General features: G+C 41.1%; 1 protein-coding gene across 1 annotated transcript in view; it reads left to right on the top strand.

The window, feature by feature from the left end:
• SLC35F2 (solute carrier family 35 member F2) overlaps window positions 1-12329 on the top strand; it is a 50722-nt gene extending 38393 nt beyond the window's left edge. Inside the window, exons 4-8 of the mRNA XM_069470924.1 lie at window positions 2026-2185; window positions 3041-3197; window positions 3757-3809; window positions 5364-5518; window positions 11521-12329. Of these exons, the coding sequence (XP_069327025.1) occupies window positions 2026-2185; window positions 3041-3197; window positions 3757-3809; window positions 5364-5518; window positions 11521-11706 (711 nt within the window). The 3' untranslated portion in view covers window positions 11707-12329. The remainder of the gene's footprint in view (window positions 1-2025; window positions 2186-3040; window positions 3198-3756; window positions 3810-5363; window positions 5519-11520) is intronic.
• The last annotated feature ends 14864 nt before the right edge of the window (window positions 12330-27193 follow it).

The raw sequence follows: 27193 nt of genomic DNA on the forward strand, positions 1-27193 counted from the left end.
TGAGGATTTCTTTGAAGATTCAGTAATTACAAATAGTTACGAGGTAGTTCCTGTGAAGTTCATGATGTTGCCAGGTTTCTACTCATGTCCCACTTTGCTGCCACACCAGCCGGTTCCCCACCCACAGGCTGCTCCTCGTCTCCCTTGCTGTTCTGCCGCGCTGCTCTTTCTAGAGTGCAATCCTTTTTGAATATCCTCGCCCCCGTTCTCTAAGGCCTAATTCAATTTCACTTCCTTTTCTCAGCTCTATTGTATCTCTGATATGGTCCAACTCGTTTTTATACCCATGTCCCCAGGGTCTTACTTCGTACCCTGCTTACTGTGGCTGTACCATAATTTTTAAATATTAACTTAAATGAGACTCTTGGAACTGAAGGCATCAAAGAGAAGACATCCATCACCAAGACTACATTTTGAAAAGAAAGTTCATGCAGACAAATGAGGCATCAGTTGAGAAATCGTGGAATGCTAGAATCGGAGGGGACCTGCATGATCATTTAGTCTGAGCTCTTTATTTCATACTTTCACTCCGAAAGAAACTGGCTGGAGATCACACAGCTGGCTGGTTGGTGGCAGGGCTCGGGCCTGAGGCCTCTGGAGCTCTGACCATGACATAGGCAGTTCCTTTATTATAGGGCCACTCATTGCCCACCAAAAATCGTTAAAGATAGAGCTAATTTAACTTTGATTTTAAGACACAAGGTTAGGGAGTCTTCTGTGATAGTTTTTAGGGTGGTTTATTTTTTCCTACTTTTTTTAGTTTAACGAATGTAGTTCAGACATTGTTAAGCCGTTATGGCTGGATTCTGCTGGTGTCTTCCGGGACAGGCTATCATGATTTGCATCTTTTAATGGTTTGTTATTCAGGCAGGCTCAATAAAGCACTTAAGAGATTAGAGTTCTGCAGCTGGAATAAATAACAAGGCAAGATGCCCATTCCTACTCATGGTGTGTCGGACTCCGGTGATGATACTGCAGTGAAAGGCCATCAGTAAACAACTATGCACAGGGTCGATGGGCTGCTGGAGATTTAGGGGCCTGACTTGTCCAAGACTAAACAGATATAGAGAGAATCAGTGACAAGGTTTAAAAAACAAACAACAGGGTGAGAATAAAACAGCAGTTTCAGGAGTATTATTACTTTAAGGAATATATGTTTTCCTTGAATACACTCGATTACATCAAGGATTATCCTTGAATTCACATAAAATTTGTGAATTTAAGAACTGTGTAAGTGCAATCTGTATTTTTCTTTTATCTCAGAAATGATTTTAGATTTATTGCAATTTTGACATGCCATTCAGACAGGCAATATTACGGGTATAGCAGGTGTTTTCTGGACCTAGGATCAACAGGTGTGGGAGAAGCATGTGATGAAGATGAGCAGGTCTGTCTCACATGGTGTGGTTGGGACGCCCCGGCAGGGGGATGGTGTCTGTGTGCTCTCTCATGGTAACCTGTACTGCTTAGCTCTTAGCCCAATTGCAATTAGATAATCTGGTTGTGTGTTGATTTATTCCATGTGTTTTCTTGCTTTGTGTGCCCCTGAGGGCACGGCTCGTATCTGTCCTGTTCACTTCTATTCCTAGCTCCTCACACAGTGTGTTGCACATTCGAGGTGTCTAATAAATATCTGTTCCCTGAGTAAATGGATGCATGCAGGAAGGAGAGTTTGCCTACTGGGCTTAAGGATAAACCCTGGTGGGAGTGGAGAGGTAAATTGCGCAGGCCCCTGGGCAGAATTCTTGGGCTCAGCAACTGGCTCTCCCATTTTTAACTGTGTGATTTCGGGCAACCCATTTCGCCTCTTTATAGCTTCATTTTCTGATGTATAAAATGGGATTGTAATATCAATCTCATAGAGTTGTGAGGATTAAATGAATTAATCCAGATAAAGCACTTAGTCCAGGGCTGGCTTATAATAAATGCTCAATAAATACTGACTCCTGTTATTATTAATATGGAATTGCCCATCTTTTAGCTAATGAGAGATGTTTTAAGCTGTTTATTTCTCCTTCCATGCAGCTCTTGGATTGCTTTGGAATTCCTGTGTTGATGGCTCTCTCGTGGTTTATTCTTCATGCAAGATACAGAGTGATCCACTTCATCGCTGTGTCTGTCTGTCTGCTGGGCGTGGGAACCATGGTTGGTGCAGACGTCTTAGCAGGGAGGCAAGAGGATTCAGGTAAGAGTGTGTTATTACTTATTTGTGATTTAGTCACAGAAGAGCTTTCCTCATGTTTTTACTTTTATTTTGTAAAGATACAGTAAATGGCAGAAAACATGTCCCGGTTAACTACCTTTTAAATTTTATTTTCAGATTTACTTGTTTATGGTATTTTATAACCACGTCGGCAAAACAATCTTTATGTTCCTACTAGCCCACAGCCCTTGTTCCTTTTTGTCACACTAAATAGTTTGGTTTGTCTCATGAGAGAGAAGTTTTTTTATATGTTTGCAGTTTTTGGCTCATACATTGGATTGGATACTGGAAAACCTACTGTAGATTCTTGTTCTTTTGTGTTTTTCAAAAGGAGACTTGGTGTTCATGGGATGATCTCTTTGTGAGCCTCTCTGTCAATGAGAACAACTTGCTATATTTTGTGTTAAATTCAGACAATTGATAGTACAAAATCTAATTAAGGTCTATGAATTCACCCAATCTACCAGTGATTCAGTGTCTCCTTAGATTAAGAGAGAAAATCACCTTGAAATCAGTTCCTTCCTTATAGTTTTCAAACTGATGTGACCCATTAATAAATTTCATTAATTTGTCATGTTATAAAATCATTTTCCAAGGGCTTAAGTTATGGTGTCTACCACTATCTTCCAGTCTGTTAGTCTTCCAAATTATGAAGAACCACAGCAAAATTATACTGGAAAGTTAAAAGAGTAAGAGACTTCATACTTCTAGAAACCAGGTTTTCTCCTTCTGTAAAGTCTTATTTAAATGAACACAAGTCAGATAAACTCCTGGGGACAAGCTGTTGAGGTTCACCTATTTACAATGTATTCCTTTTTGTGGCTTGTCGTCCTGTAGGGAGTGATGTGCTGCTTGGTGACGTCTTTGTCCTTCTTGGGTCTTCCCTCTATGCCATTTCTAATGTTTGTGAAGAATACGTCGTGAAGAAGCTGAGCAGACAGGAGTTTCTAGGAATGGTGGGCTTATTTGGGACAATTATCAGTGGCATACAGCTGTAAGATTCTAAATTTTTTTCTAAAAACATAGTAGGCAAATATATCATTGATGATGACTTTCTAACTACTAATATTCATTATTTATTGTGCCCCAATTCACATTTGAAATCAGTAATAGACATTGCTAAATGTCTATTAGAGAATTGTTAAAATGTCAAGAATTATGGTTTATTTTCTTAAAAATGTGTGAAGCTTAGGATTCCTGATTACAGTGTGGTAGAGGCATTACCAGGGAGGATTTTTTCCCCCCAATTATCTTCAGAAAATATTAACACATTAATTCTCTAAGCTTATTCAAAAGGAAAGCATAATGTCATGTTTTCCTCCTATAGTTGGCTACAATTAAAGAGCACTTTTAAAGGAGCCAAACGTATCTTTATGAACTCCTTTGGTTTTATTCTCTGTCACTTTTATTAAAGATAGTTATTTTTATATTCTAAGAAAAATTCAGAAGTCAACATAATTCCTCACCTTTGCTGAAGAATAATAAATAAAATGCTTGTAAAACAGTAAAAATTAGTATGTGAATCTCTCTTTGACCTCTTATTTTAATCTTAGATTGATTGTGGAATATAAGGATATTGCCAGCATTCAGTGGGACTGGAAAATTGGTATGTAAATAAACAATAATTCTTTTTAGCCAGTTCTTTCCTTTAACAAAAATCAACATCCAGAAATAAATGCTTCCTTTTAAAAATATTTAGACATCTTTGTAAAATCCCAGAGTAATTTGATGTATATCACCTATAGTGGTTTACATTGAGCTTTCCCTGAACATTGGTAGATGAACTTCCATAAAAGTTCATTCTTAGTCTTTACCTGCAGGGATAGCCTTTCTTTTCTTTTTTTTTTTTTTTTTTTTTTTTGAGACAGAGTCTGACTCTGTTGCCTGGGCTAGAGTGCCATGGCATCAGCCTAGCTCACAGCAACCTCAAACTCCTGGGCTCAAGCAATCCTCCTGCCTCAGCCTCCCGAGTAGCTGGGACTACAGGCATGCACCACCATGCCCGGCTAATTTTTTCTGTATATATTTTTAGCTGTCCATATAATTTCTTTCTATTTTTAGTAGAGACGGGGTTTCGCTCTTGCTCAGGCTGATCTCGAACTCCTGAGCTCAAACAATCCACCCGCCTTGGCCTCCCAGAGTGCTAGGATTACAGGCGTGAGCCACCATGCCCAGTGGATAGCCTTTCTTTACTAGGAATTCTGAACCAGATTGGAGACTGACCTTTGGTCATAGCCGCTTTAATTAGACCTGTATCTTGGGTCCTCAAACTTGCGAAGATTTTCATCTGCTTGATGTAATTTGTGAAGCATTAACCTGAATCACTGATGGTGTGGAATCACCCCCTACTTCCCATTGTCCCTCTCGTATGATATTCTTAGGCATCTGCACAAATAAATAAAGCAGAAGAAAATAGTGATGAGACAGGAAAGATTTGAGCCTTATTTGATGACGGGTGGAAAGAAGTTAAGTGTACATAAATGTCATTGAAGATTGTGTCTCATGCTTGAATAGTTTAATTCAACTTAATAACAGATTGCCAGAGAGAGAGCGATAGAGAAAGAGAGAGAGAGAGAGAGTGGTGTTGGATATGGAGTGAGACTAAAGAAATGGTTGCAAAGCAGAGATGCTGCTGATGTAGTCAGCATCCACATGAAGACTAAAGAGGATAGTTAGACTGTGCTGTCTTGGAGCATTTAATTTGACAAGATGAACAAATACAGTGGACCTAATAACTGTCTTTGATACCTTAAAAACACTTTATTCTGAATCCAATTACACAAATCATGTCCAACCAACCAAACAAATAAAAGCAAAGAAAAGATAATGAGTGATCTTTCTGGACACGTGATATTGATTCTGCTTTTATTGACCTTTCATCACAGACACTCTGCCCTGGGAGGGTGGATGGCAAGATTTTATTGCCTTGACCATCCAACGCCCTGTTGGATTTTTGAGGTCCTTATCTACATCACAACTTGTTATTGGTATTTTTTTTTCCCCAGAGAGTTTTGTAGTCGGATTGGCAATGCTAACTGTTAAAAAGGGGCCTTGTAGATAATATGTTGAAGAGTCAGGGAGTTTTATATGACAGCCAAGCCTCAAGTTCTTTTGCCTTCTGATTCCTTCCCATAATATTAGATATTCCATTTTTTCACAGCCTTGCTGTTTGTGGCATTTGCCCTCTGTATGTTTTGCCTGTACAGCTTCATGCCATTGGTGATTAAAGCCACTAGTGCCACCTCTGTCAACCTGGGCATCTTGACAGCAGACCTCTACAGCCTTTTCTTTGGACTCTTTCTGTTTGGCTATAAGGTAAGCAAATAGGTCATGTTCAAATAAGAACACTTGACTGGTCCAAAAGAAGCAGCAGCTTTCTTCAAGATTCTTAATCCAAAATAAAACCTTCCCATCCTCTTCACAAGAATTTCATTGGTCAGGCCTCACTCCTTTTACTGCTTCCAAATTAAGAAAATTGGTCCAAGTAAGAATTGCCTGGGCTGGGCACAGTGGTTCACACCTATAATCCTAGCACTTTGGGAGGCTGAGGTGAGAGGATCACTTGAGCCAGGAGTTTGCTACCAGCCTGAGCAACATAGCAAGACCCCATCTCTACACAAAATAGAAAAATTAGCTGGGTGTGATGGTGCACACCTGTAGTCCCAGCAACTTGGAAGGCTGAGGTAGAAGGATTGCTTGAGCCCAGGAGTTGAGGTTGCTGTGAGCTATGATGATACCGCTGCACTTTAACCTGGTCAACAGAGCAAGACCCTGTCTAGGGGTGGGGGTGGGGGCAAGAATTTGCCCTTTTAGGGTTTTTCTAAAGGGCGAAATACAATGGATTTCATCTTCTATGGCATGTCCTAGGACTTTAGCTTATGCAAGTGCTAATGCACGTTGCCAGGTGATAAACAAACAGTCCCAGAGCTGCCCGTCAACCTTGACGGGCAATCTAACTTAGGCTGGGCACTATGGACTTTCCTGTTCACTCTCTTTGCCCTGGTACATGGACAAAAGTCTAAAGTACCTGATAGAAAGGAAGGGGAAAGGGGTGCATCATCATGCATGCACGATGGAAATGGTTCCATCTTTCATAATGATTTTATGTCCAGAAGGGACCTTAAAGGTAAGTCAGTGTGGTGGTTTTTCAGACTTTCTATTTCCACAGCGTCACAGCATTCCCAAGCATAACCTGTTACCGTCAGTAACGGCTACTATCATGTGTACTAATTCTCAAGATAGAAATGCATTGGTATCTTCAGGGGAAGCCAGAGAGCAAATATGTAATTCGAAAAAATAATACTCCAGAGAGTCTGATACACCTGACCTTGAAAATGACTGATTGGACCATCTCATTTTAAATGAAGGAAAGAAAGGTCCAGGGAGGTTATGTGCAGTTGAGTGACCTATCCTTAGTCAGCAGCTGGTTAGTGGTTAAGTCAAGACTAAATTTTAGTTACCAGGCTTCTATCAGTCCAGTCTTCTTTCCGCTGCACTTTCCCTCTCATTTTCATTATTAAGGTAAGAATCTCAAGCTTAAGAATCCATCATGTTAAAGTCTTATACTGCAGAGAGAACCAAATAAATAGATTTTTTTTCAACTTCACAGCTAATTTGAAAACACCTAGGATAGTAGTTCTCATTCTTTTTAAATCTCAGGACCCTTTTAAAAATGCTTAAAAGTTGAGTACTCCAGTCACTTATACCTATTATTTACCATATTAGAAATAAAAAATGAGAAATTTATTCCTTTTTTTTTTTTTTGAGACAGAGTCTCGCTCTGTTGCCCGGGTTAGAGTGCCGTGGTGTCAGCCTAGCTCACAGCAACCTCAAACTCCTGGGCTCAAGCGATCCTACTGCCTCAGCCTCCCGAGTAGCTGGGACTACAGGCATGCACCACCATGCCTGGCTGACTTTTTCTATGTATATTTTAGTTGTCCAAATCATTTCTTTCTGTTTTTAGTAGAGACGGGGTCTCGCTCTTGCTCAGGCTGGTCTTGAACTCCTGAGCTCAAAGGATCCGCCCACCTCAGCCTCCCAGAGTGCTAGGATTACAGGCGTGAGCCACCGCGCCCGGCCAAAAATGAGAAATTTAAAAAATATTTATTAAGAAAATAATGAACTCATGTTAACATAAGTAACTTTTTTTTTTTTTTTAAGAGACAGGATCTCTGTGGCTGAGGCTAGAGTGTAGAGGTGTGATCATAGTTCACTGCAACCTCAAACTCCTGGGCTCAAGAGATCCTCCTGTCTCAGCCTCCCAAGTAGCTGGGACTACAGATGTGCTACCATGTCTGGCTAATTTTTTAAATTTTTTGTAGAGACAGGGTCTTACTAAATTGCCCAGGCTGGTCTTGAAATCCTGAACTCAAGTGATTCTCCCACCTCAGCCTCCCAAAGTGCTGGGATTACAGGATTGAGCCACCATGTCCAGGCTAAATAACATATTTTTATGAAAAAACTGTATTTTCCAAAATAAAAAAAAATAGTGAGAAGAGTGACATTGATTTACATTAGAAAACTCTCTTTGATATGTGGCTTAACAGAAAACAGTTGGATTCTCATATCTGCGTCTTTATTCTGCTTTGTGATAGCACATGTTATGTTGCCTCTGGAACATTCTACCTCACACTTGTAAGACAATGAAAGTGAAAAGGGTAATAGCATATTAGTATTATTGTAATAATAGTTTTGACCTTACGGATTCCCCTCAAGGGCCTTGGGTCTCCTTACAGGCCTTTGGATCGCACCTTGAGAACTGCTGCTGTAGAAATGGGTCTTTTCTTCAGTAAAGCCTTGTTGACCTGTTTGCTATCTTTCCCCACAGTCATTTGAGCAAATAGGGTGTTGGCTAATAATTGGTAATTTTAGTTTCAGTAGGGGACTAAATTTTGTATCCAGGCAGAAATCCTCAATGCTGATTTACAGTATTCCCAGGAATTGGCCATGAACTCACAACACTTAGCTAAATTATTGATACATTAAGTTCAGTGAGTTCTCAGAAATTTCTGCTTAAGGAGCATAAATGCTTTTGCCTTGCAAAGTTACATGTGACAGGAACCTGCTGTTATCTTTGCAGACTTGCTGGTTAAGGTATTTGTGAACTAAGACTGAAGGAGTATTTATAGCTTATTGATAGTATCATGAAAAGTAACAAATATGGGCCGGGCGTAGTGGCTCACGCCTATAATCCTAGCACTCTGGGAGGCCCAGGCTGGAAGATCGCTTAAGCCCTGGAGTTTGAGGTTGCTGCGAGCTAGGCTGAGGCCACTCTAACCAGGGCAACAGAGTGAGACTCTGTATCAAAAAAAAAAAAAAAAAGTAACAAATGTCAAAGTGAATCAGAGAAGTGGTCCTGATGGGCCCAGATTTTTTTTTTCTATGCGAGCTGAATTATCAAGGGCTGCAATGTCAGTCTTAAAGGTAGTCAGTGAGTTTTTTTGTGGTGCTGTGGCTGCATTTCACATGGGCACCACTAGGGGATGATAGTGTTTCTATACCGTAGTTCCAGGCCAGGTGGTAGCTATCCTTAGCTTCAGCAGCTCTTAACTTGCATGTGAAAAAGTCCTTTCATGTGTCATTTTTTGGCCATATGACTTTAAACTACTGTTCTCAGAATTGGAGCACGCAGTCTATAAATTCCTTTATACTTCTTTTGTTTTATGTTGCTTTATCCCTGCATGTCCAGCAGCTCACTCTTAACTCAGATCAGATTTTTATTGTTTTTGGTCAAAGGTTGCTTCAAGACTTATAGAGCAAAGAGGAGGTCTGCTGTGATCTTTAGAGTAAATAACAGAGGTAGAAAAAAAAATTCAGAGCATAATGAAGATATGTAGCATTTTAGAAGTAGTTTTTAAAGACAATCATAAGCATAATATATCTCCAATTTAAAAAATTATATATCTAAAATAACTTTGGCTCTGATTTTTTGAAGCAGATGGTTGAAAGAGTCTTAAATTTTTTTACACATATCTAGGTTAGACCTTAAGCACTCTGCCTTCTGTGCAACTGATTTTGAGTAAATACTTATTGAATAAAGTAGCCAAAAGAAACTTCTTGTATAGATCCAGACGCAAAGGGTAGAATTTACAAAAAGAAAAAAGTAAAAGGCTCTAATTCAGGAGACTTACCTCACTCCATTCTCCATTTATTAGTCTCCTTGTTCTAATAAAGATGCCTCCATTCAACTACCTGCCTGAAGAGACACATATTTTTTCTTCTGAACACTTAAAAACCACCAAACCAAACAGAACGGGTTTTGAACACGTTATATAGATTTTCCCACAGGTAAACTGTGGACATTTTGTAGGATACCATGATTACCTTTCATAATACCAACTTTAAAAGTTTAGGGTACTCTAAATAGCTCTAACTTCACCTAATATTCATTGAATCATTTTTTTCTACAAACATTATTAAACACCTGCTGTGTATTGGGCGCTGTGCTAAGTATTAGATCTAAGAATTAAAGCCAGTGCTGGGAAATTATAGTAGACCGCTCAGCTCGACATCACTGGCTTTGCATCATCACTGAGTCCAGGGAAGGCTTTCCTGTCTGGGAGAGAATTCCTTAAGGAATCCTCAAGGTTTAAGGTTAAGAAGTAGTAATTGAGCATCTACAAAAAAATTAACATGTTAAAACCACTGGTGACCCACAGAAGCCCACAGCTAGATGTGACCAGCAATCTACTTACTACTCATTTCAAAAACCTATTTAGTTTTTTCCTTCATTTTGGGGAGTGACTCTTACTTTCTTTTTCCCTCTCATCTTTTTTCTCTTCCCCTTCTCCAGCCCATTCCATTTTCTTGTTGCTTTTCTCTGTCAGCCCCTTATGAACTTTTTTATTGGGTATAATATGAAATCTAAGCTAATTTAAAAATATTTATTGGCTTCAATAAAATATCGTGTCCCCATTCTTAACTTTAAAATCAGGTTAGCAGGACCCTTCATAAACTGAGTTTGCTTGTTCCATTAAAAAAAAAAAAAAATCCAGGACATGTAATTACACATTAATTGTGCTATATAATTTTCCTATACCATTCTTGGTCAGTCTTTAGCTACTTTCTTTCTGTGCTTTATTTATCATGCAATTAAAAACAGATATTGATTTATTTAATACTTGAACTTTTTCTTGGATCCCCAATTCAAATAAAAGCAAATATACAAAGTACTTAATATAATTTATTTAAACTTTTGGGGTATGTCAGAATATACACCCAACGGATTAGTGTTCTGTCCTCATTGTGTTTTGCTCTGGGTGGTTGTTTTCAGTCCTAGAAAGGGGCAGGTTGAAGGTCACCAAAAACTCCATCTGTCCTTGTGGTGTGTTGTCAGAGTAGGATCCTGCTAGAACTAGTCCTTCTGAGAGCAGAGAGGTTAGGAGATGCCTCCTGTTGGGCTCTGTTCCCTGTGGTTGTCTTCACTGGACCATATACCAGTCACTTCTTTGGGCTTCAAACTCTTGAAAAGTGATGTCTTAGGCTCTTTCTGGCTCTAAAAGTCTGAATCTGCTCAGCCCAACATAAATTTTACTATATATCATTTGTCTAGGGCCAGGCATAGTGGCTCATGCCTGTAATCCTAGCACTTTGGAAGGCCAAGGTGGGAGGATCACTTGAGGCCAGGAGTGGTGGCATGTGCCTGTAGTCCCAGCTACTGGGGGCTGAGGCAGGAGGCTTGCTTGAGCCCAGGAGCTTGAGGTTTTCAGTGAGCTATGATGAGGCCACTGTACTATAGTTTAGACAACAGAGTGAGACCCTGTCTCCAAAAAATCCCTAAGAAGCAAAAAGCAAAAAAGCCAAAACAAAAAACCTACTTGCCTACAGAGACAAGATAGTCTATTAAATTTTAACAAAATGAATTTCATTGGAATAGCATACATGGAGAGGCTGTTGAGCAGATGTTGCCTGTGTATATCCACATTCTATTAACATCATAGGTCCTGTGATTCTTTATTTCATACCAGTAGTGTGAAGTCATGTCTAGGATCTGCACTGGGCTGTCTCATGGTGTCCGTGCTGATCTTTCACTTTCTCCACTAAGTGGGACTACTTACAGGGCGGGGTGCGGCTGGATCATCACAGAGAAAGGCAAAGTCCCATTTCTCCGAAAGATCCAAGGATCTAGCTGGTGAGGTGCTGTTGCCAGAGCCTTCCATTCACCGGTACATCCGGGAGGGTTTTGGGTGTTGGCATCTCCTCAGGCAACTTTCAGGAAAAAGGTTATGAGAAGGGAGCCCTCAAAGCTCGCTAGGCAAAAGGCAGCAGCAAAGATGTACGTGAGGGAGCCCAATTTTTAGCCTGCTTTTCTCTCCTAGTTTTCGGGACTCTACATCCTGTCCTTCACCGTCATCATGCTGGGCTTTATCCTGTACTGCTCCACCCCGACGCGCACGGCAGAGCCGCCCGAGAGCACCGTGCCCGCGGCCACCAGCATTGGCATCGACAACCTGGGACTGAAGCTTGAGGAGAACTTCCAGGAGACCCACTCTGTGGCCTTGTAGCCGGAGAGGACAGCGCACACCCGGGCCCCACCAGGACACAGCAGAGCCTGCCGACCACCCAGGGGACACGTGGGGAAGTACCAGACTCGGAGTCAACACTCTACGGCATTGGATTGGATCCAGTGGTTAGATTTTAGAAAGGATGTTAAACTGTATATCAAATGTAGAAATACCAAAAGAGAGCAGAGCCCAAGGCTAGGATTGTGTTTCTGTGTGTCTGAGGACCAATACCTATTAGTGTCTGGGAGACGAGGTGCAGGCACCGCACGGGGGTCCCAGAGGCGCGTGTGGGAAAGCGGGACTGGGGCGAGACCCAGGAGTGAGCCGGCCTCAGGACCGGGCCGAAAGCAGCCCAGCTGGGCTGGGCTATGTGCTCAGGGTAGCTTTCCTCAGTTGGAGGCTTTGGGCTTTTGCCCTGGGGAGGCAGTCATTGTCTACAGGCCTTGTGGCCTTAGGCATATGAGGCCTGGTGACAATTGCCTGTGGTGGCAAAATGGATGGGGCAGCACTTGAGAAGTCCTGAGGTTCAAGTGTGAGTACTACAGGAGGCTTAAGCTGGAGTGCTGTAAACCTAGGAAACCTCTCCTAATTGTTTCTTTTCATTTCTCTCTCTCTCTCTTTTTTTTTTTTTTTGAGATAGGGTCTTACTTTGTCACCCAGACTGGAGTGCAGTGCTGTCATCATAGCTCACAGCGGCCTCAAACTCCTGGGCTCAAGGGATCCTCCTGCATCAGCCTCCCATGTAGCTGGGACTACAGGCGTGCACCACAACACCCAGCTAATTTTTTCTATTTTTCGTAGAGATGGGATTTCACTCTTGCTCAGGCTGGTCTCAAATTCCTGACCTCAAGTGATCCCCCCACCTCAGCCTCCCAAAGTGCTAGGATTACAGGCGTGAGCCACTGCCCCTAGCTAAATTTTTTTAATTCCTCCTGCATTGTTCATTCCAGATCCCAGAGCAAACTCTCTCTGCTCTTAAAGCCTGTGACACTGGACATCTCTTCCACATTTTCAGTCCCAGATCCTGTTCTCCAAGATTTCTCAGACCCAAGTAAATGAATTGCACCATCCTTTCTGGAAAATTCTCATGACCCCCTGGAATATTTCTACTGATCCCATTTTCTAATATTAAGCATCAGCTCAGTAAACTAAGTCTTACTGCAAATTATTGCAATAAGGAGAAAACTTTGTTTCTATAACTGGTAGGAAAAAAAGTTATCATCAAAATCAAACACAAAAGTAATAATTTCTCAGAGAAGAGTAGGCCTAGGAGGAGGCCTCAATTGTTAAAAGAAGATACTGTACTACTTCTTAACAAATATTTGGAATGTCGTGAGATTTTTTATGATACTTCCTCAATACGGAATGTTAACATGTAGCATCAGTATAATATCAACCAACAAAATGCCACTTTAAGAAAACTCTGTATGTAAATTTTTTTGTAATAATATGGTAAAAAATGGTGGATCATGTTATTAAAAGACTTCAGATTCATGGGAGTACATTCACTGTGTGGTTTCTTTGATTAACAAGTTCCTCTTGTGGATTTTCAATGACTTAACATATTTGAAATTTCTTCATATTCAACTTTTCAGAGTCATGTCTTCTTTAAGGTGAGGGAAACCCATGTATTAATATTTGGGGGCTATGCTGCAATTGAAGGGAATTCAGAGTGAGCTCACAGATCATTTGCAGGAATACACACTTTCCAATTCTGAATTGCCACAATGAAATTTTTCCCTTTTTAAGTGAAATGTCATTCTCTGCCACAAATTAAAACTGCGTTTTCAATTTATGTTTGGTTTTCATTAACAACTGTCAGTGAATGGAAAAGGTTATGTTAAAATGTTTGGCTGTTTTGGGAAGATTTTTGGTTTGATTAGCACACTGATTATTTCTTTTTTTTAATTTGTGCTGTTTTGTTTATTGTTTCATTTTATTCACCTCAGTGACAGCTGCAGTCAAAGCTGTGGTTGTTGATCCTCCATCTATAAGATTGCTGTTTAGCTGCCAGTGTCATTCACAAGGTCTTTGGTCACATATTTGGGTGTTTAAGGCCAGGCGCGGTGGCTCACGCCTGTAATCCTAGCACTCTGGGAGGCCGAGGTGGGAGGATCGCTCCAGGTCAGGAGTTCAAGACCAGCCTGAGCAAGAGAGAGAGACCCCCATCTCTACTAAAAAATAGAAAGAAATTAACCAGACAACTAAAAATATATAGAAAAAATTAGCCGAGCATGGTGGCGCATGCCTGTAGTCCCAGCTACTCAGGAGGCTGAGGCAGAAGGATCGCTTGAGCTCAGGAGTTTGAGGTTGCTGTGAGCTAGGCTGAGGCCATGGCACTCTCGCCGGGGCAACAGAATGAGAAAACATATTTGGGTGTTTAGCATACCTACATATTTGATGGACTTTAGAAATAGGAGGTAGCATTTTTTTTAACTCTAGGAAATCATCCAAATCTCAATTTATCTCTGTTAGCTTCTAGAGATATACTTTGTTTACATATTCAAATGAAAACATAAAATTAAACATTTTAGAGAAAACTTTGAAGTACATATCAGACTGGAAAACATATCACTATAAGTAAATGTTAATGTCCTAACACAATTGAATTATCCCACTTGAGTCTGAGTGTTCTTGGAAAATCCTTAAGTCGCCCGTTATAACTGATTTGTGTCCCTCCTCATTAAACAAATATTTGTTGAATGTTTACTGTGTACAAGTAGTTTAAATTTGCCTAATAATGTCAATAATCAAGGAATTTGAAAACGTTGACCTCTGACTCATGGAAGGGCTTATCATCTAGTCCAATTCCCTTTTTTACTTTTTCCCCCTGGTTCTCTTTTTAAAGATAAATAAGCAATAATATGTGAAGGCATAGGAAGGTGATAACAGTTTGTCTCAGTTTTATGCCCAACAGTGCTAGATTCCTAGTTCATTTCTACTTCCCAAACTTGGCAAAATGTCAGAAACACTGGAGATGCTTTTAAAACTATAGATTCTCTCTGGTTCAAGTTGGTGTTAAAAAAGTAATAATTAATAAATAAATAAATAAATAAAAGATAGATTCTCAAGCCCTATCCCAGAACTACTGAGTCAGTCTGCAGGGGCGGTGCCCAGGGATCTCTGAGCACACTGATTGTTTCCTAAAATATCTTGCTTAAGAACAAACCTGTGTCGCTATAGGGATAATGGTGAGATAGAGAATCTCAGATGACAGAATCCCACGTGTCCATCAAGGTTGAGCTCAAATGTCGACGTCTTCTAGGAAGTCTTTCTTGGGCCACCCAAAGGGCTCCCACCCTCCTGTAGGCCCCCGCAGGCCTCGCTCATTTCTTCCTTTAGCACCTCACGGAGTGTTTGCGGTTCACCTGCCTTCCCCTCCACAGCTTGAGCTTTTACAGGTTAGCAATGGCCTTTTTTCATCTTTCTAGCCCTTGGTCATTTCACCTCTTGAGTGTTTATTAAATAAATTTTGCCTTTGGTCCCAATTCAGAACATTGATGGGGAGATTGACTTACAGTAAAAAAGGCTTTTATGCAGAAACATGTAGTTAGCAAGTTGTCCTGCGCTGCTAACCCCTCTGTGTTCTCTTTCCTCCCACGCCCTTCAATCCCCGTCTTTCCCCTGGCCTGCTCCTCATCTGGAGAGGGGCAAGGGAGTGCCAGTCTGAACATCCCAGGTCAAAACTCAGGAATTCAGTGTCCCAGAAAAGCAATGCTCTGAATGACAGTCAGCTATTCAAAAATAGTACTGTACAGCCGCACAATCTGATTTAGATAAATTTGTGAGGACTTGGCGTTTAACCAGCTTGTATAACACTGCTTCCATGGGGAAAAAAATATGTTTTCAAACATCTGGATTACACACACACTTAAAAAAATTTTTAACAGTATATTTTAATTAACCCAATATGTTTAAAATATTATGATTTCAGTACGTGTCACTAACCACATTTCGTGCACCAAGTGGCCACATGTTGGGCAATGCAGGTTTACCTTGTTCACATTAGACTATCCGAGGAATTGTTCATATAATATAAATTGTCTTATCACAGAGATTAATAGTCTTCAGTTATCACAATGTTTAAAATCAAATACATTTGATGACAGCCCATTAATTTTCATAAAGAATCTTTTAGTGATTATTTTATCATAAAATCCATTAATGACGATAAGAAACCATCGATCTAAATATATGCTGATCCCTGAGGTGCAAGCACAGCTTTCAAAACACGGCACATTCAGGCCGGGCGCAGTGGCTCCCGCCTGTAATCCTAGCACTCTGGGAGGCCGAGGTGGGTGGATCATTTGAGCTCAGGAGTTCGAGACCAGCCTGAGCAAGAGCGAGACCCCATCTCTACTAAAAATAGAAAGAAATTATATGGACAGCTAAAAATATATATAGAAAAAATTAGCCGGGCATGGTGGCGCATGCCTGTAGTCCCAGCTACTCGGGAGGCTGAGGCAGTAGGATCGCTTAAGTCCAGGAGTTTGAGGTTGCTGTGAGCTAGGCTGACGCCATGGCACTCACTCTAGCCTGGGCAACAAAGCGAGACTCTGTCTCAAAAAAAAAAAAAAAAAAAAAAAAAAACCCAGCACATTCTTTTGTTGATAACCTCCTCTAAATCCTTTTCTGGCCTATTAAGCAATATTTAATAATTTTTCAACATTTCTTGTAGATATTCATGACATTAATAAAAATCCACCTTACTGAATAGTGGAATAGTGTTGCTACATTGTTCTGTAGTATAGATGTATAATATTAATAATATATTATGCAACTAGACTATGGTTACACTGTAAGAAGAGAGGGCTTTGCTGGTGCTGTTGTTACTATTTGTATTTTGAAACTAAGTTCTCTTTTGTGGACAGGCATTTAACATTTCTCACCTTTCTGATACTAGCCTCTTATCAGTGGAGTTTCCAGCAGGTGGTGGGTGCTTTAACAATTGTAACAACTCAAAGGCCTGTGACATAGACAATAATCTGTCTTATTTTATAGCATCTGCATAATGTCCTGTTAAATCAAAGTGTTTTGTTTTGTTTTTAAAGAGAGTATTATCGTAACTGTCTTCAGCAGGGATTGCCTTTTGGTTAACAGTTGAAGAGTTGGGGTCTCAGAAAAGTTTCAACATCCCCCAGAGGTCACACAGAGTTTGGTGGCTAAGGATGCAAACAGAATCCGGGATTTTAACCTTTCAGTTTAGTCAGCAGCCAAAGTCCCCACTCAGTGAATTCAGAGGGGGTCATGGTTCCTGCGGAACTGCTGAGCCAGCAAATGCAAATGCTTCTCTAATGAGAGCTGTTGGGAAGATTTCCTTGGAAAAACTAGCTTGGTAGTACAATTTTCTCTGCAACCGTGAAGGCTGGCCTTTTAAGAAGCTGTCTGCAGCTCATCTCTGTGGGGTCTTATGTATGCACAGTCACGATTCCCTTTTCTATTATATTAATAATTACGGTGATGTGCCATTTCATCTACATTTAATCACTTAGTATCTGGACATATCCTCAGCCCTCAAAAGATATCAATAAATCAGGGAAATTCAGTAGATAGCCACTTAGCTGATTAAAAGGCAAGAGATTTATGAGGAAATTAGGTAATGCTGAACATGCAGTTTTCCAGTAGTCATGTAAAGGGTGTTTTGAGAAGTCTGACAATATATAAATGATATATCAGGGAGAGTAAAGCCTCTTTAGAACAGCAAAATTTTACCTGCCTTTCCATGCAGAAGGGTATACTGTCGCAGGGTTTATTCTCCCAATGCTCAAACTTTCATAATGCACTTTATTCTTTGGTTGGTTTATTTATTTATTGGAGACAGAGTCTCGCTCTGTTGCCTTAGCTCAAGTGCAGTGGCATCATCATAGCTCACTGCAACCTCAAACTCGTGGGCTCAAGTGATCCTCCTGTCTCAACCTCCCAAGTAGCTGGGACTACAGGTGTGCAGCATGACACCCAGCTAATTTTTTTCTATTTTTAGTAGAGACGGGATCTAGCTCTTGCTCAGGCTAGTCTCGAATTACTGAGCTCAAGTGATCCTCCTGCTTTGGGCTCCCAGGGTGCTAGGATTACAGGCATGAGCCACTGCACCTGGCCTATTCCTTGGTTTAAATATCGTCCTCTTCTAGCAGCCTTAATTTAAAATGCAGACACTTTTGGAGAAGGAAGTTTAGATTGAAAGGGGGAAGGACTTGATACCAATGAAGAAATATAAGCCATTTGAACAATTATTGCCTCCAACTGACCATAAACAACCATTCAGAAGGTTCCATATACTCATTGCTCAATCATCTATTACCATTCACTGCCTGCCAAACGGGTAGGCTAGAGTCTATACAAGGTATGACCTAGAGAACTTGTAGTACAGAAGTGGAGTTTCCATGCTGTCTTAGTCTATTTTGTGTTGTTCTAACAGAATACCCAAGACTGGGTAATTTATAATGAACAGAAATTTCACAGTTCTGGACGCTGGGAATTTCAATGTTAAGGTGCTGGCACCTGGCAAGGGCCGTCTCGCTGTGTCATAACATGGCAGAAGTCGTCATCAGGTGGTAGAAGCGAGGTGGAGACAGAGAGAACAAGAGGGGTGGACCTTTGAGGGTGGAACCCTCATGATCTAACCATCTCTTAAATGTCCCACCTCCCAATACTGTCACAATGGCAATTAAATTTCAACATGAGTTTTGGAGGGGACAAACAGTCAAAATTTAGCATATGCCAAGTCCTACCATCCCTGACCTTGGATGTTACTTTCTACCTACCTGCCTAGTGACTGTGCTTTTTTGTTTCTGTCTGAATGTTTCACAAACTTTCAGATGCATAATCTGACTTTGATCTTGTGATCCCATGTGGGACTCTATCCACCTTTATCTTCATGAAAAACCTGCTAGTTCAGTGTATATATCTTGGAAACACACACCCACACCCCACCATCACCAAGATAACCTCCACTGAGTTCTACTTTCTTGAAGGATTGCTGTTTTCAATAAAACTGATTACAGCAGCTTCAGGGAATCTCTCTCTGCCCCCGACACACATGTAGAGGCATTCCTGTAGAACTTTATTTTCCCAGTGCATCTGTTGGATTGAATATATATGTACTTATACTTGACACATGGGTGTACAACACTTATTTGGTCTTTACTGTCAATTTGGAGGATTAGACAGGCAGGAGGAAGGCCAAAGCTTAGTCCCTGATCTGCTAAGTGGAGTGTGAGACATGCCAGAGCAGGGAGATTTGGCTCACTTGAGAGCCAAACTTGGCTGATGAGCAATGTGTACTATCCTGAGTACTCTTTTGTTATAATGTAGGGACATCTTGTTGTGGGAGGCGGAGCAGGAGGACTCCAGGCCAGGCCAGGAGACACTGGAGGGGAGGTCTGTCTATAGAGAGCAGGGCACCCTAACTGCCTGGAATTCAGTGGCTGCATGCCAGTCCCCTAGGCAGAAGGCTAGCTTGGATGTGGCAGGGCACTTGACTAGGTCTCCAAGACGGGGATCCATGGGTCAGGGAGGAGAAACCAGGGAAGGTAAGAGTCCAAGGTCCCTGGGACTGAGATGAATTCAAGAAAGGTACCTGGGGGCACCAAAGACAGACTGAACTCAATTTGGTCCCCAAATGGGCCTATGCCCTTAGAATGTCCTTTAACTTTCCAAAATGAACATTTCTCCTGCTGACTGACTAGCCCGTCATTGCCTCAAGCTCAGGAAGTCAAACTGAAGCATACAATGGCTCCTATCTCCTTCATCTCCTGCATCATTTGCTCTCGCTTTTGAGTTTCCACTTCTGATTTTCATATTTCATTAATAGCACTTTTCTAGTGTTGCTCAGACACAAACCTCTGAAGCTACATTAGATGTATTCCTCACCCTTCACATCCAACAGGACACCAATGTCTGTTAGTTCTTCCGTGGTGACATCTCCCATGTCTCTCTTATTTTTAATTTATTCATACATAGTAGTTGTACATATTTTTGAGGTAAATTTGGTATTTTGATACATGTATATAATGTGTAATGATCAAATCAGGGTAATTGGGATATCCACCACCTCAAACAATAATTTCTTTGTGTTGTGAATATTATAAAGCATTTCTTCTAGATATTTTGAAATATACAATAAATTATTGTTTCTGTCTTTTTGTTTTTAGTTCTCACATTAGCTCAAACCCTCATTACTTTTGCTCATACTCCATGCTGTCCTATTCCATTCTATAGCCTTCTGTATTAGTCAGGGTTCTTCAGAGAAACAGGACCAATAGGATATAGATATAGATATAGATATAGATGATAAAGATATAGATACAGATACATAGAAAGAGATTTATTATGAAGATTGGCTCATATGATTTTGGAGGCTGAGAAGTCCCACAATATGCTGTCTGCAAGCTGGAGGCCTAGGAAAGCTGGTGGTATAGTTCTAGCCCAAGCCCAAAAACTTGAGAACCAGACGAGCCAATGGTACAAGTCCTAGTCCAAGTCTGGAAACCTGAGAACCATGTCTGAGGGCAGGAGAGGAGGATGGCCTAGCTCAAGCAGAAAGAATAAATTTGTTCTTCCTCTGCCTTTTGTTTTATTTAGACCCTCAAGGGATTGGATGATGCCGTCTCACATTAGGGAGGACAATTTTTTTTAATCAGTCTACTGATTCAAATGCCAATCTCTTCCAGAAACACTCTCACAGACACAGAGAAATAATGTTTTACCAACTATCTGAGCATCCCTTAGCCCAGTCAAGTTGACATAAAACCAACCATCAACCTTCTAACTATCTTGAGTCTCTGTCTATAGTTTATTCATTCTATACATTTTCCTAAAATGTATACATTTTAGGAAATCATTCTATACATTTTTCAATCCTACATATATCTGCCAGAAGAACTTTTCTAAAACATCCCTGATTGACCCAGAAATCTTCAATGGCTCCTTATTCCTCTTGTAAAAGTCCAAGCTGAGGCTGACTCTGTTCTTACCTTTCCAATCTTTTCTCCTGTTACTGCGTGCCCACACGAATTCATTCAAGACTCCTCCCTGGTTGATGCTCACGTGCTTTGTGCATTCCACCTTCATGTACTTTACAGGCAATTCTCTTTAGGTGTGCTTCCTTCTTCCACTTCCTCTTTGTGTATCTAATGCTCGCTTTATTCTGCCAGCTTCTGCTCAAGTTCACCTCCTTTCTAGATGATGCAGTCTGCCAGGTTCTCTCCCTCTTTAGAGTGAGTGTCCTGCCCAGTTGACACACATGAATCATCCCCTACCAGAAGCACACTGCGTACCTCTCAGCAGGTTGAATGTGGAAGTCAAAGAACATACTCACATGTTATAAAGGGGGAAGAGATTCATTCAAAGAGAGCCAAGAAATCAAAAATATCCAAATACATCTCACATTTTAAACACGTACTTTGGTGATATACTTCAGCATTTTGTAAGCATTCTATACACACTCTCTGCTCTTCTATTTCACAGCTTAACAGCCCAGTTACCTGATTGGGGCTATAGATACACCACTTTCATGGTTTCTATTTTTTCAGAAAATAGGAACAGTTTACCTTTTTGTTCCACTGTACTACATTTATAAGAATTACATTCATCATTGGGACCTTATTCTCCTTTTTATAAAATAAGATAAGCAAGAAGAGACAAAATTGTCAAAGAATTACATCAATACCCATAATTGCCCAGTGGGGGTAATGCTAGAAGTAAACTGTTGGCTGGCAGCAGCCTCATTCCCCTATTCACTCAGTAATGTATTTACTGAGCAACTGAGTGGGGGCACTGTTCTAGGCTATGGCACCGTAAAGTTTTCAGAAGTTGGTTTGGGGAATTAATATATAATATGTATAGGAAAATGGGAATCTACAAATACTCAATTTGAGGTCTACCTTCTGCCTTATGCTGCCAATTTACATAATTGACGATTCATGTGACTATATTATCCTCCTAATGATAATATATTCATAGGATCTAATGATTCATATGATTATGATCTGATATAATCATATCATTCATCATCAGTCATTCTTATGGTATTATAATTACAAGATCCTTGTGGATAGAGATTGTGCCTTGCTATGAAGTGAATGTTTGGGTCCCCCCCAAATTCATATGTTGAAACCTAATCCAAATGTGATGGCATTAGGAGATGAGGCCCTTTGGGAGGTGATCAGGTCATGAGAGTGGAGCCCTCATGAATGGGACTAGTACCCTTATAAAAGAGACCCAGAGAGCTCCCACCCTCTTTCACCATGTGAGAGCACAGTAAAAATGGCTATTTATGAACAAGGAAAAGTGCCTTTATCAGACATAGAATCTTGTATCAGTCAGGATAGACTATGTTATACTACTATAACAAACAATACCAAATATTTTGTTGGCTTAAAACAATAAAGATTTAGTTTTAGCCATACTACAGTTCCACTGTGGGTCTGTTGTCCCACAGAGTTGTCCTCACTCTGGGACCCAGGCCAATGGAGCCTCCATGGCAGAGGGAAAGAGGGAACCATAGAGGAATTTTAAGATTGCCTCTTAAGATTGCCCAGAAGTGACATATATCACTTTCTCTTACATTTCATTGACCAAAGCAAATCACATGGCCACATGCAAATTCAAAGGGTTGTAGAAATGCAATTCTACTATGTGTTTGGATGGGGAGAAACCTGGGGTGTTTGTGTGCACACCTAAGACTGTCAGAAGGTTTAAAGAAATTAAGCAATTTTATCAAATTGAAACCCCTGCTGTCTGACTTCAGGGTCTGTGCTCTTGGCCACAGACCCATAATATATTAATATATGATATTAATATATTTCTATGGTGAAATAGTAATGCCTGCATTATCTATCATTGTTGAAATAGTAAATCAGCATCATGGGAAGAAAATAACAATGTATTGCAGGGTATTACTTTTAACTTTTATAATAAAATCATTAATTATTTAAATTCATGGAGATCTTATTAGAACCAAGAGAACTGCAAACTTTAGGCATTGACATCTTGTTGCATCTTGATTAGAAGTACTTGATTTGGCAGCACTCACACCTGCCAGAGAGTGTTTTTAGTCTCTGGGAATTTGAAAATAAGTTCTGGGCTTCAGGTTTTGGCTGTTTCCCTGATGCAGGCCTGCTACCCAGGGAACTATTAGAAATGCCAGCCAAAATAACTCATGTGCTGCTACATTAAACCCTGTGAGAAATGGAGTTCTTCATCTAAAGCCTAAAAAAAGAACAAAAAAGTCTGGGCGCGGTGGCTCACGCCTGTAATCCAAGCACTCTGGGAGGCCGAGGCAGGCGGATTGTTTGAGCTCAGGAGTTCGAGACCAGCCTGAGCAAGAGCGAGACCCCGTCTCTACTAAAAATAGAAAGAAATTATATGGACAGCTAAAAATATATATAGAAAAAATTAGCCGGGCATGGTGGCACATGCCTGTAGGCCCAGCTACTCGGGAGGCTGAGGCAGTAGGATTGCTTGAGCCCAGGAGTTTGAGGGTGCTGTGAGCTAGGCTGACACCACGGCACTCTAGCCCAGGCAACAAAGCGAGACTCTGTCTCAAAAAAAAAGAACAAAAAACCCCACAAAAAAACAAAACGAGTGGGTGAATTAGAGTTGACAAATAGGTTGGCATCTGCAGGGCCTGGCCAGAGCGCTGTTCTGGAAGAAACCACTGGCTTTGTGAGTACAAAGCAGCCCAGCATGGACATTGTGAGCACGACTGTGTACAATCCTGCCTCCTCCTCTTGCTGGGTGAGTCTCGGGCAAGTGATTTAACTTGTGTTTTGGAGTTTCCTCGTCTGAAAAAGTGAGGAGGGAGCGAGAGAACTCACTCCAAGTGCTGAGTCATACAAGGCACTGCTCCTCTGGCCGTATTTGGGGACCATTGTCCTCTGTGGGTGCTGATACTGCTTCACAATGCTGCAGTCACACTCTTCATACCACTTTGGCTCTTTTTTCTTTTCTTTTCTTTTTCTTTTATGTTTTGAGACAGGGCTTGCTCTGTCACTCAGGCTGGGGTGCAGTGGGCTGATCATAGCTCACTGTAACCTCGAACTCAGGTGATCCTCCTGCCTTAGTTTGTTGAGTAGCCGGGACTACAGGTGCATGCTACCCTGTGTGGCTTATTTTTTTTATATTTTTTGTAGAGATGGGAGTCTTGCTATGTTGCCCAAGCTGGTCTTGAACTCCTGCACTCAAGTAATCCTCCCACCTCGCCCACCCAAAGTGCTAGGATTACTGGTATGAGCCACCGTGACTGGCCAGCTCTTTCAAGTTTAATGATCTCGCTATTCCCTTTGTTACCCTGAGATACTCAGCTGTTTCCTTTGTTGGCACAGAAGGAGAAAGATCCAAAAATAAAGGAACCACAAAGTGACTTCTTATTAATGTCATGAATATAAACTGCTTCATAAAAGTTACATCATGTTTATTTTGCTAATGAATTACTCTAGAACTCATCGTCCTTATTAGCAAGAAGTTCTCTCTCTAGGGGCTCTCCCCTTCCTCTGAATTATCTGAAAACCCGAGGGAGGTTGGGCAAGTCAGAATGGTTGAGGGGTGCTTTTGTCCAACTCTTGTACCGAGGCAGGAAGAGCTGTTTCTGATTGGTCAGCCTCTATTGTTCTATCTCCCCAACATACAGTACTACGGCCCTCCAAATTTCAATGCCATTACTTTCTGGGGTGAGGTCTGCACTCATCCAGATCTGCACAGAAATTTTTTTTCTTTTTCTTTCTTTTTTTTGAGACAGTCTTGCTCTGTCATCCTGACTAGAGTGTAGTGAGGTCATCATAGCTCACTGAAACCTCAAACTTCGGGGCCCAAGTGATCCTCTTGCCTCAGCCTCCTGGGTAGCTGGGACTACAGGCACATGCCACCACGCCTGGCTAAATTTTCTATTTTTTTGTAGAGCTGGGTCTCGCTCTTGCTGAGGCTGGTCTCCAACTCCTGAGCTTATGTGATCTTCCCACCTCAGCCTCCCAGAGTGCTAGGATTACAGGCGTGAGCCACCACACCTGACTCCAATCTGCGCATATTTGATGTGGTTCTTTGATAGAGAATGAGTGACCCAAGCTTGCTGAAGCTTGGCTAGGCATGCTGCAGTCCCTCATACTTAACATTTTAACTTATACACAATCTTCTCTAAAGGTGTCAGCTAGACTCAGGCACTTAAATAGGACTGGTTTAAGTGTCTCTTGTCCAGAACTACTGACTTCCTTTCTTGCCCAGGGATTTACACCTGTAGAGGTCAAGCAGTTTTAATATTTTCAAGCTTCAAAATAGAATATCCTCCCTCCCCACCACCAAACCAAGACCATCAATCCTCCTAAGGGGTACAACTCTCAGTACTTTGAGTGCTATAAAGGTAACTCACCTGTTTAGAGGAGATGCCCGAAAGAGATTCTACTGTGTTCACATCAAATTCGGGAACAATGACTATTTTCAATGAATCTAAGCTATCCTATTCCCTTTCAAAGGGAAAATGCTCTCAATGCATCTAGGGCCAGCAAGTACCTTCCTTGCTGAAAAAGAGGGGGAAAAAACCCCACAAATTTATCTGAGAGGTTGCATTTCACTACATAATTGGGATGATTTACACTTAAGAATAAACTATCAAGTTTGAAAAACCTGACTATTTTTCTTTAAAAGAAGAACATCTACCAGAAATATTTTTTCTGATGGGAATTAATAACTATTTGTGCTTTATTGTCATAGCAATAAAATTTGTTTCCAACAGTACTATTTCAATGTTGGCCCAGTGGAAAAATTAGTTCATGATTTTCTCACAGCAATAAAATATATTTCCAGCAATACAGCTGTGCATTTTATTTTATTATCTTTCTGTTTCATATTTAGCTTTATACCTTACGTCTCTTGGTGTGGTTGACTTCTGCCTCTCAGTTGCTCTCCAGCAACGACTTTGAAACTTGGTTTACAGGCCCAATTACCCTTGAACCTCACAATTTCTTTTATCTCCTTAATGCCAGTGACTGATACCTAACTTCTCTCTAGCAGTTACTCCGATATTACATCTAAAGTTTGTTATCACTGTGTAGTGCTTCACCTCTGTGTCTTAAGTTCCCATATTCTTGGTTTTGAGCACAGTTCACCTCCTCATACCCAGCACATGTGGTCTCCTGAATTCTCATCCTTTAATTACTTTGGTTTTTTCCATTCTTGAATATTTTTTCTCCTCTCTATCCTGCTTGGAGTTTGTGGTTGATTTCTCAGATCTCTTCCATTCTCACCTACACCCTTCATTTGCTTGTACCTACATCTTGCCCAGCAAAACCCCGATGCTGGATCAGTCCTCAACTACCTGCTTAACATCGTATCTGGTCTAACCTAGGAAACACGTGGTGGAGAATCCCCAGGGTGGAGTTTCTTCTGGGTCACCTCCTATCTAGCCACGTGGGAGCCATGATACCAGATAAGTCATCGGCAGTTTTGTAGTGGAAGCCTCCCCTATGGAATCAACTATATTCCATAGTCCTTTGGTTTCCCTGGTCATTTCTGATAGTACATTTCTCACTTTTCTGTCCCAACAGCTCTATACCATCTTTCCCAGGAAGAAGAGAATGTGTAGATTCTGAGGTTCATTGCAGCAGCAGCATTCCATTCAGAAGTCCTGGTTTTCTCCCCTGTAGGTCACCAGATCTTGGTCAAGATATGGAGCACAGTCCCTGGGGACCTCTGGAGAGCATGCTAGGCCCATCAGATGTTACACCTGCTGTTGACTCAGGGACACCGAATACTGCTTATTGAATTTCTGCTCCAGATTGTCCTGATGAGAGAACTTTCACAATGTAGCGCTTTATATACTTAACAGATCCCTTTTCCTCTGGAAATTTTTTTTTGAGACAGGTTCTTACTCTGTCACCCGGGCTAAGGTGCAGTGCATCGTCACATAGCTCACTGCAACCTCAAATTCTTGGGCTCCAGTGATCCTCCTGCCTTAGCCTCCCAAGTAGCTGGGACTACAGGTGCGTGCTATTGTGCCAGGCCAATTTTTGTATTTTTTGTAGAGATGGGGTCTTGCTCTTGGTCAGGCTGGTCTCAAACTCCTGGCCTCAAGCGATCCTCCACCTTGGCCTCCTAAGGGGCTAGGATTACAGGCGTGAGCCACTGCGTCTGGCTTGTCAAGTGATTTATCTTTGATAATTTACAACTCCAGGAACTCCAAAATTATGTGATTTTGGCAACTGACCCACAGTTTGGTTTTGCTTTTGGAGGAGCCCAAAGTCCATGTTCAATGATCTCTAGACTGACAGCAAATGGACACTATCATAGGTGCACAAAGTATCCTTATACTGTTCTATTCCTACTAACATATATGCATCACCCATCAAAAGCATAGCACTTACTGAGTGCATAACAAGTAACAGCATTCCTCCACTCAGAATGTCCTAGTTGCTTCTGTTACTTCCCCACCTTTAGACAGACTGAAGACTGGTTCAAGAAGTTTGCTAGTAAGGACTAGACCTCAGATTCTACTATCCAA

The sequence above is a fragment of the Eulemur rufifrons genome, chromosome 6 (assembly GCF_041146395.1).
Source record: "Eulemur rufifrons isolate Redbay chromosome 6, OSU_ERuf_1, whole genome shotgun sequence".
Lineage (NCBI taxonomy): Eukaryota > Metazoa > Chordata > Mammalia > Primates > Lemuridae > Eulemur > Eulemur rufifrons.